The following is a 10,958-nucleotide window of genomic DNA, read 5'->3' as shown; positions in this document are numbered from 1 at the left end:
GAGACAGTACACACTTGACGACTCGACCATGTCGTTGTGTGGAGCTCCATGGCGAGGGAGACAGTACACACTTGACGACTCGATCATGTCGTCGTTGTGTGGAGCTCCATGACAGAGAGACATATACACTTGACGACTCGACCATGTTGTTGTTGTGTGGAGCTCCATGACGAGGGAGACAGTACACACGATTCGATCATTGACGAGCTCTCGACCATGTCGTTGTGTGGAGCTCCATGACGAGGAGAGACATTACACTTGACGAGCTCCTCGACCATGTCATCGTTGTGTGGAGCTCCATGACGAGGAGTCAGTACACACTTGACGACTCGACCATGTTGTGTGGAGCTCCATTGTGTGGAGCTCCACTTGACGATTCGATCAGACACACATGCCGACTCGACCCATGTCGTTGTGTGGAGCTCCATGACAAGAGAGACAGTACACACTTGACGACTCGACCATGTCGTTGTTGTGTGGAGCTCCATGACGAGGGAGACAGTACACACTTGACGACTCGACCATGTCGTTGTGTGGAGCTCCATGGCAAGAGAGACAGTACACACTTGACGACTCGACCATGCCGTTGTTGTGTGGAGCTCCATGACGAGAGAGACAGTACACACTTGCCGACTCGACCATGTCGTTGTGTGGAGAGACAGTACACACTTGACGACTCGACCATGCCGTTGCTGTGTGGATCTCCATGACGAGAGAGACAGTACACACTTGACGACTCGAACATGTCGTTGTGTGGAGCTCCATGACGAGGGAGACAGTACACACTTGACGCCTCGACCATGTCGTTGTGTGGAGAGAGAGTAATGGTTTGACATAATTGTGAACTAACCATCGGGGAACACTTGAGTTTCTTGTATCTATGTTACACGAATGTGACTTGTTTCCCTATAGATGATATGTCCATCAGATATATGACTGGCTGACATTTACATGGAGAATAAACCGCACTGATCTAAGATGGCAATACGTAAAACGAACTACGACTGGTTAGATTTCATTAATAGTAGTTAGATAATGCTATGGTGGAGCCAACACAGTGGCTCTATTGCGTATCAGTTTTACACAGACAGCTCAGAGAATACGCCAACTAGATCCACCAGTTGAAGATGAATCTATAACAACAGACTGTAACTTCAAAGGGCGCAAAACCCGCAATGCTCTAAAGCATCTTTTCAGAAGTGCAGGCACGCAAGCAAAAGAGGAATACACGTCCGTTTCCCAAAGGTTCCTGAAGTGAGTAATATTTAGATCTTAAGCATTTGTTCATTTTATAAATGTACCAGATTTATCATTCTGTAATATAAGTTGGATAGAAATCCTCCTCAGGTTTTGTTGAGGAGAATGTAGGCAATGGAATAAGGAAATACAGGTTGGGCTTTCACGTTAGCCCATATTTTCCCGAGCGTGGAGTATCAGGGGAAGACCTTCGAGTCGGTGTTATCATATGACAAACAGGGGTCCTCCCACATATTACAGGATTGTAGAATCACACACGCACGCACGGATTGTCAGTGACAAACTACTTCCTCTCTTCTAACTGAAACAACCTCAACTCCCCTACTACCACACTGCCTTAGCACCACAAGTTCTGCTTCCGGCTCTGACTCTATCATCAGAGACAGAGATGGGCCAAGTACTCGTTGGCAGCGACGTGACTGGCAGAGCGTCATCTTCACTGATGCAAACCGGTTCTGTCTGTTCAGAACGGATGGAAGACAGCGTGTTTATCGAAAGGAAGAACGAACGGCGGCATATGCATGTTGCGTTTAGAAGCTCCTTTGCTGCATTTTCCATTTAGAACTACCCGTTCATATTTGTTTCGGGATGCAGAAATTAGAAATGTTACGCTGCTGATACCTCTGCAATCAACGCTGATTGGTTGACTGTACAGATCATATGGCCACATCTTAATGCTCGCGTCTTACCATGGATTATTTTTGTGGTGGTTCGGCACGGTGTCAGTGAGTTTGGAAAACGGATGTACCATCTTTACGTGAAAGTGTTATATACATCAACTCGCTTAGGAGCACCACTTGCAGTGTACACAACCAACAAGTGACAGACGAAATCAACAATGGACAGATAGACAAAATATGCTTGCTTCCTTAGACCATCAATTATTCATATTGGTCAACTATACAGTACAATCAGAAGTATGTACCTGCTTGGTACCGAACTCATAAGAATGAATGTGCATTATTTCATTTCTGTAATGATCATGTCCAACATAACTCAAACTGTTTTGTTTCCATTAATATTGTGTATCAACGTTAACAATGCATTGAACATCTATAACAACAGACTGTAACTTCAAGGGCGCAAAACCCGCAATGCTCTAAGCATCTTTTCAAGTGCAGGCACGCAAGCAAAGAGATATTTTACGTCCGTTTCCCAAGGTTCCTGGTAGTATGTTAGATCTTAAACATTGTTCATTTATAAATGTTGCAGATTTATCATTCTGTGTATAAGTTGGATGAAAATCTCCTCGGGTTTTGTTGAGAATGTAGGCAATGGAATAGGGAAACTGGGTTGGGCTTTCGTTAGCCCATATTTTCCGAGCGTGGAGTATCAGGGAAGACCTTCGAGTCGGTGTTTATCCTTGACAAGCTTGGGGGTCCTCCCCCATATTACAGGATTGTAAGAATCACCCACACGCACGCGTGCACGCACGCGCGGATTGTCAGTGACAAACTACGCCTACCTCTTCTAACTGAAACAACCTCAACTCCTACTACCACACTGCCTTAGCACCACAAGTTCTGCTTCCGGCTCTGACTCTATCATCAGAGACAGAGATGGGCCAAGTACTTCGTTGGCAGCGACGTGACTGGCAGAGCGTCATCTTCACTGATGCAAGCCGGTTCTGTCTGTTCAGAACGGATGGAAGACAGCGTGTTTATCGAAAGGAAGAACGAACGGTGGCATATGCATGTTGCGTTTAGAAGCTCCTTTGCTGCATTTTCCGTTTAGAACTACCCGTTCATATTTGTTTCGGGATGCAGAAATTAGAAATGTTACGCTGCATGAAACCTCTGCAATCAACGCTGATTGGTTGACTGTACAGATCATATGGCCACATCTTAATGCTCGCGTCTTACCCATGGATTATTTTGGTGGTTCTGTACGGTGTCAGTGAGTTTGGAAAACGGATGTACCATCTTTACGTGAAGTGTTATATACATCAACTCGCTTAGCAGAGACACCACTTGCAGTGTACACAACCAACAAGTGACAGACGAAGGCTCAACAATGGACAGATAGACAAATAATAACACTTCCTTAGACCAGTTGATGTGATGGCAGGCACCGCCAATGGGATGGTGGTGACCAGTTAAGGCTATAAATGTCATACAGTAATTAATGAAAGTGACAGAGTGGTACAGGGTGGCTGACAAGACAATGTACAATGCGGTAGTGATAAGGATTAAGTATGCAGATTAGCGTCATATAGATAATTACAACTAACTCTCACATGGCTTGGCTACAAAGTTTTTGGTCTTTAGAACTATTTGGCTGTCCTGAATTAGATGCTATGACAATATAGAACTATTTGGACGATGGCTGTCCTGTATTAGACGCTATGACAATATAGAACTATTTGGACGATGGCTGTCCTGAATTAGACGCTATGACAATATAGAACTATTTGGACGATGGCTGTCCTGAATTAGACGCTATGACAATATAGAACTATTTGGACGATGGCTGTCCTGAATTAGACGCTATGACAATATAGAACTATTTGGACGATGGCTGTCCTGAATTAGACGCTATGACAATATAGAACTATTTGGACGATGGCTGTCCTGAATTAGACGCTATGACAATATAGAACTATTTGGACGATGGCTGTCCTGAATTAGACGCTATGACAATATAGAACTATTTGGACGATGGCTGTCCTGTATTAGAATTAGAACTATTTGGACGATGGCTATGACAATATAGAACTATTTGGACGATGGCTGTCCTGAATTAGACGCTATGACAATATAGAACTATTTGGACGATGGCTGTCCTGAATTAGACGCTATGACAATATAGAACTATTTGGACGATGGCTGTCCTGTATTAGACGCTATGACAATATAGAACTATTTGGACGATGGCTGTCCTGAATTAGACGCTATGACAATATAGAACTATTTGGACGATGGCTGTCCTGAATTAGACGCTATGACAATATAGAACTATTTGGACGATGGCTGTCCTGAATTAGACGCTATGACAATATAGAACTATTTGGACGATGGCTGTCCTGTATTAGACGCTATGACAATATAGAACTATTTGGACGATGGCTGTCCTGAATTAGACGCTATGACAATATAGAATTACACAACATACATATGTTAGTCACGATACATGTTTTCCATGTTAAAGCAACAGTTTACATATGACTGAACATAATATCCCTGACACATAGTCCATTCAATGACCGAAAATATATAAACCTCACACACTTAACACATGTAGCTGATACATTACCTGTGTGGGTACCAGTATTCACACCAGATACATTACCTGTGTGGGTACCAGTATTCACACCAGATACATTACCTGTGTGGGTACCAGTATTCACACCAGATACATTACCTGTGTGGGTACCAGTATTCACACCAGATACATTACATACCTCAATCTTACCAACTTAACAGGGTAATATCGAAGTCTGTATGATTTTACACCAAGCATTGTGACACGCCCTTGAAGACATGTGGTGTCAAAAGTCAGTTCACAAATTCAATATGGGTGTGTGGACAGGTCCAGAGAAACAGCTGGCCAGGGGAGTACCGGGACGTTCTGCTGTCTCAGTAAATCTGTCACAACACGAGCGACATGTGGTACGGGCATCATCTTGCTGATTTTCTGTAAGCCGTGGCATGACGTAAGCACAGTTTAGGTTGACTTAACGTGTTTACCACAACATTCAGATGCTAGAGAGTAATTGACCACTCTTCAATTTTCAATATCAGATGTGCGAAGTTCAGGTGTCAAAAAGCATGCAAAAAAGTGGGTAAGTTCAGATGTTTGATGGGCACTTAGAAGTGCACGAGCCACGTGCAGAACGTGACATCAAAGCAAAGTGCTTTGATTCATGTTTATTTAGGGTTATTTCAATAACTTTTTAAATAACGTTTATTTTATGCAATTATATATTATGCACAGTTACCTTTTTCTGTTAGTATATCTATGCAAGACCCCACAGACAGTTTTGTTTTCTCATTAGAATCGGGTTGAACTTTAGTGACGCTGTTTAACTAACGAATAAAACAAAATACAAACATTAACCATCAAACTGACTAAAGTTATAGCAATAATATCAGGTTACTAACTTGTTCGAGGAATGTATCTGCAGCTCACAAAGAAACCTGTTCCATGGCATGTGTCATTTAACAGTCTATTATGCAAAATGTGTATATAACGTTATAACAAGCGATAGTTTCTCAACTGGTCACGTGACTGTTTCAGGTTTTTCACATTGGTGTATAGGTTCATTGGTTACCCTAGATAGCTCGCCTGACAACTATGATGTCCATCAACTCTTTAAAAAAGTAAGTTAGTTACGCCGTAGACCCGGGTTCGAATCCCCACATGGGTACAATGTGTGATGCCCATTTCTGGTGTCCCCGCCATGATGTTGCTGGAATATTGCTAAAAGCGGCGTAAAACCAAACTCAGTCAGTCAGTCAGTTAATCAACGTATTGGCGGTTAATCCTTTGAAGGAAGGACGTTGGTTTTACACAATCACTTTACGACAGAATGTGAGTGGATTCTGTTAGTAAATCTACATACATAAACACTACCTTTTGACAAAATCCGCTGCGCAGGATAAACGTAATACATTTAAATCAGTCAGCGTGTTGTCGGTTAATCCTTTGATCGATGTTTGTCTTTTAACTCAGCTGATCATTCCTCATGCTGCACTTCTATGCGCATATTGCATAACATGTAATACATTTGCCACACCAGACATTAATTCATAATGTTGTTTACTCCAGACACGAGAAATGCTAAATGTGAACCTTTGTCTGGTAATCTGAGTGGTGTTACCACTAATTATACCTGTTATAAATTCAGTAACTGACCATCAAGTGAATGATGACAAATAAACAGGTGTAGGTTTATACTACCAAACACGGGTTACAAGGGAGTAGTAGTCGCTGTATTGCATGCAATTCTAATTGCCTAAAACACTTAGGGGTAGAGACTGTTTCGAGGATACGAACGGAACTTCATTGTTGCATAAGAAATACATGTAAGTATTTGCTGTGCACTGAAGATAAAAACTGTATATGCCTACACTCATGCGTTTTCAGCAGTTCATGTCGACATATTTTCATATTTTGACTGCAATCGTCATTAAGACAATTCCTATGAAATGCACAATGCAATTTAGAAAGTGGTCAAATGTATGCTCATCGGTGGAAGCCGCGGTGGCTGAGCGGTCTAGGCATCTGACTTTGTGTGCTGGCGCTTAGGAGGTGCCTGACTCTGAGGCAGTGGGTTCGAATCCCCGATGGGACTCAACCCAACGAAAGTACAATGCAGCATCTGTACTTTACTAAAAAAGTGTAATCCCAAATATAACATATGTAAGACAATTCATATTTTTGAATCCCGTTAATCATGTCGTGGTTGTTTGTAAACGTTTGTCATAAAAAATGAAAACGACACATATAAAGTGCATGCAGAAAATGTTTTCCACGTAATGCACGTGCAATGTGTCCGAAACGTCCAATGCGTAGAGACATCGACTATGAAGGGCCAAACCAATTTCATCATTTCATTACGAAATTTACGACGTAAACGAATATAAGAATGCCAAGATTGAATTCTGCTGACCGAAATATCGTCACCCCACCGCCCGACATGTGGACAGATTTGGTTGAGAATGCGTCATGGTGTGGGGAGCCATGTCCGACAAGGGTAGATCTGAGCTAGTGGTGGTTCAAGGCAATTTTACAGCAAATCGCTACATCGACCAAATCCTGCGACCTCATCTCTTCCCACTTTTTAACCGCCAGAGGGAGCTGTTTCAACACGACAACGCTCAACCCCACACAGTCAGCTCGTATAAAAGGTGCCTATCTCGCCAGTACAAACATCAGTGGCCTTCCAAACCGCCTGATCTGAACCCGAGCGAGTATTTATGGGACCAGTTGGATCGACGCGTCCGTAAACGTCACCATCGTCCTCAGACGGTATCCCTCAGACTTGCAGAACTTACCAACGCGTTGCAGGGGGGAATAGCGAAGAATTCCCCAAGCAAAAGTCCGACGACTTGTGCAATCCTTTCCAAGGTGGTGTCGAGCAGTGGACAGCTGCAAAGGGTGGTGTCACCAGGTATTGACCTGAATGCCCCCCTGTGTCCACACGTGCAGTGAGTTAACTGAATTGATGCTGACAATGACAATACATATGTTATCCGTGTGTCGAATGTCCTTCATCTACGTTCAAGCTCAGTCGACTTGTGTACACTTAAATACGTTTATTACATTTCCTTATTTTTGGACTGTGCGTTTCTTTTTTTCTTATTACCTAAGTACATTTTCAGATTTTTCCAGCAATGGCAAAGTATGGTTGATTTAGATTCCAATAAACCAAATGTGTGTTTTTGATATCATAGCTAAATACACATCAAGCTGTTACATGACATGATTAAATATCAACGTAAAAAACACAGAAATAGCATTAACTTCGATCAGTCATCATTACACCACACGCATTAGAAAATCCGAAAAGCCTACACTGCTGGGATACTGTGTTACAATCAGACAAGAAGTACCGGGAATATTTTCAAATGACGGCACCTGATGGGCATCCACCGTTCTCATGGTCCCTCATTGGTTGAAGAAATTCTGCCAAGGCGGACAGCTGCCCAGTCCCCGTGTCCGTCACGGTCGAGGGAGTAGGGACTGACAGCCTGACGTATTAGATTGTTGGCGCGAAACATTGATCGCTCTGGATCAGTGCCCCATTAATATGTTGCATCTAGCGTGATAAAATATTTGTAAACATTTCCCTCCATGTTAATTTAATGTGCTTCGTGTTCACTACAAATAACACTGTGAGGTGAAATTGGGTTTAACGTCATGCTTGAGAATATGTCGCTCATATGACGACGTGTATGCGTGTGTGTGTATGTGCGGCTGCTTGTACTAGCCCAGACTTAAGCTGGTCTTATAGTGCTAGCCCACTGAGATACCATGCCGCAGTGAAGCATGAAAACCAGCGTTTAAAATTCCCGCCTGCCCGACCGTCCGGAATGGTCTATTTTCATCTCGGACGGTCAAATATCAAAAGTAGCGTGTCCGGTGGTCTGGCAGATATTTTTACCCCTAAGTGTAAATATTTCATAATATCAGACAGGTTCTCGTGTCGTCAGTTTTAGGTGTTTAAGGTATTATGAAAATTATGTTAAACTACACACGATTGTACAGTTTATGTTACGATAACCAATCATAACACATGTACTTTCAGTTTACCCAAACTCGGCGCATTGCCTGTCAGTGCTATGTAGTTCGTTGCGATCCCTACAAACATTGAATGGCAGTTACAGTTTTTTATTGTTGAAAACCGGACAGGCAAGCTTGTGTCCGGACTGGTAATTTTTTAAAGTTATCAGTCCGACTGTCTGGCTTGGAATTTTTGGAGTTTTAAACACTGTGAATACCCCACTCAGACACATTATACTGACTCCGAGTCGACCAGTCCTTGTTGTACCCATTCATTCCGAGCGCCAGTCAGGGACCAACAAGTACCATATTTTAACGTCTTTGAGTGTGACGCGGTCGGGGATCGAACCCGCGACCTTCCGCTCTCCGGGCGGACGCTCTAACCACTACACCACCGGAGGCGGTCGTATGTGTTTGAGTGTCGTTTGGTAAGGGATTTAAGTTAAAACTGTACGGTGTACACTGTTATTTTAAGAGTAAAGTCCGAATAGAAGTTGACAGTTTTGGTGAGCCATGGTAGGTTAACTAGACATGATTCGGATGTTGACAGAGTAACATAATCGCACTGAATGTGGGATTCGAACCTACGACCAACTATTGTATCGTGCGAGCGAAGGGACGCAATTCTGTACAGACATTTGCTATGCCTCGATCATTTCAGCTATATGTACACACACTGGACCTATACAAACCGTTGTCCGTGGGGTGTAGTCGGTATTGAGACATGCACTGTGCCTGAATACACATTCATGTGACGCAGTAACCCTAGCAACCCTAGGTGTCACTGTTGTCGTCGTAAGCGTTGGTGGCCGACATTCCTTTGGACGATTTCACTAACACAAAGGTATTAAGTGTTAGGCTACGTTTAAAAATATAACATGTCACGTGAATCACATCCATTGACACGGATGAGTTTGTTGTAAAAAACATTAAAGACTTGCGTCAATATATTGCCTCCTGCACTCTCATTATTGGCACATTTGTTTAGGTTAGGTGAGACGGTGTACTGGTAGCGTCTTTTCTGGAACTACTTTGCCGGAAACTTATCGACGCGCCCGAACACAGTTGTACCTGTCGCCAGTGCAGCTAACATAGCAGATGGGCTTGGATCATCGGAGGGACAGAGAACTGTATCCGAGATGAAGTTACTGGCTGTAATATGTATCTATTTCACCATGAAGCGTGGAACTGATGCATCGTCCATTTATAACATAGATGATTCAGCTGGATTAGGAAAACGGTTCGACGGCATTGGAGGTCTCAGTGGGGGGTCGGTAAGTGACGCTTCGGTCTCTTCCGCGTTTCCGCAAAGGGGCATCTCAAAAGTTGTGCATCACTTTTAGGTGAAATAATCAACAGGTGCGAGACCAACTAAATTTATGACGTTTTGTTATACATACGTACATGTTGTTCGTGGTGTTTTATAATAAAAAATAGTTAAATAATTATGCATACAATAAAGTGATATAGGCCTATATATATATATATATATATGGAGATAAGGGAAGTAAAAAACATGATCCGGAAAGACTTCCGATCGTCCCAGCCAATTATATGCTTTCTTATTAACTAAAAATATATCTATAAGCAATATGAAAGTAAATTTGCTATGAATTGTATAAGGGTTATAGAGAATTTAATCTCACCCCAAGTTTCTACTGATATCAATTACATCACCACGAGTTGATAAAGTTACAAATATCCGAGGCATGCCGAGGATATTTTTACCTTTATCAACGAGTGTTGATATAATTGATATCAGTAAAGACGAGGGTGAGATTCTATTTATCATAAAAAATCATTCTTCATTAGTTTTCAATGAAAAATGTCCATCTCTCAACAATGTACTACCATTAGACTTGCAGTGCAGTGATGTCATATAGCATTGTGACCTCATCAAGTTGATGACATCGTAGCATTGTCAGGGCATTGTACAAGATCTACTGTCATTAAACGATATCTCCATATGTATGATCTCACGCAAGCGATATCTCCTGTGAAACACAGTTTTGGATGATAAACAGTTTTAGTATCCATATGGTGAACATAACCAGTGTCATATGTGCACATATAACTTTTACCTAGCAACCATTGTTTCTCTATTCCATCGTCTGTGACGTCATTTAAATAATTGAACCTGACTTCAATGAACAGTCACACTTGCTTACTGTTTTACTGCACAAATGTACATGAATAAAATGGATAATAAAGAAATTATTACACTCGCAAGTGTGCCATACGACTTATACGAAACTCCTGCAAAATCGCTCAGGCAATACAAAATTTCACATTCGTTTCATATAAGTCGTATGCCACACTTGCTCGTGTAATAATCTCTATTTACAACCCCAACCCTAACCATGCATAACCATGTCCACAAAACGAAAGTCGCAGGAACGATCGTAATTCGTTGTTAGCATCACCCAAATGGCAACAGTTTCCACAATAAGCCTATTTTCAAGTCTTGAGAGATACCA

General features: G+C 42.2%; 1 protein-coding gene across 5 annotated transcripts in view; it reads left to right on the top strand.

Moving 5' to 3' along the window:
- Positions 1 to 9,178: 9,178 nt before the first annotated feature.
- Positions 9,179 to 10,958, top strand: part of LOC124280395 (galactocerebrosidase-like) — a 65,779-nt gene continuing 63,999 nt past the window's right edge. For 2 of the 5 annotated variants that reach the window (XM_046716300.1, XM_046716298.1), the window contains exons 1-2: positions 9,180 to 9,325; positions 9,470 to 9,755. In XM_046716300.1, the coding sequence (XP_046572256.1) occupies positions 9,621 to 9,755 (135 nt within the window). In that variant the 5' untranslated portion in view covers positions 9,180 to 9,325; positions 9,470 to 9,620. Of the gene's footprint in view, positions 9,326 to 9,357; positions 9,756 to 10,958 lie in introns of those variants that run through there. The other 3 variants (XM_046716301.1, XM_046716302.1, XM_046716299.1) reach the window with 3 other exon arrangements.

This window comes from Haliotis rubra, unplaced genomic scaffold (assembly GCF_003918875.1).
Source record: "Haliotis rubra isolate DU_JTF1 unplaced genomic scaffold, ASM391887v1 Scf267, whole genome shotgun sequence".
Taxonomy (NCBI): domain Eukaryota; kingdom Metazoa; phylum Mollusca; class Gastropoda; order Lepetellida; family Haliotidae; genus Haliotis; species Haliotis rubra.
This window is presented reverse-complemented; position numbering and strand designations above follow the sequence as displayed.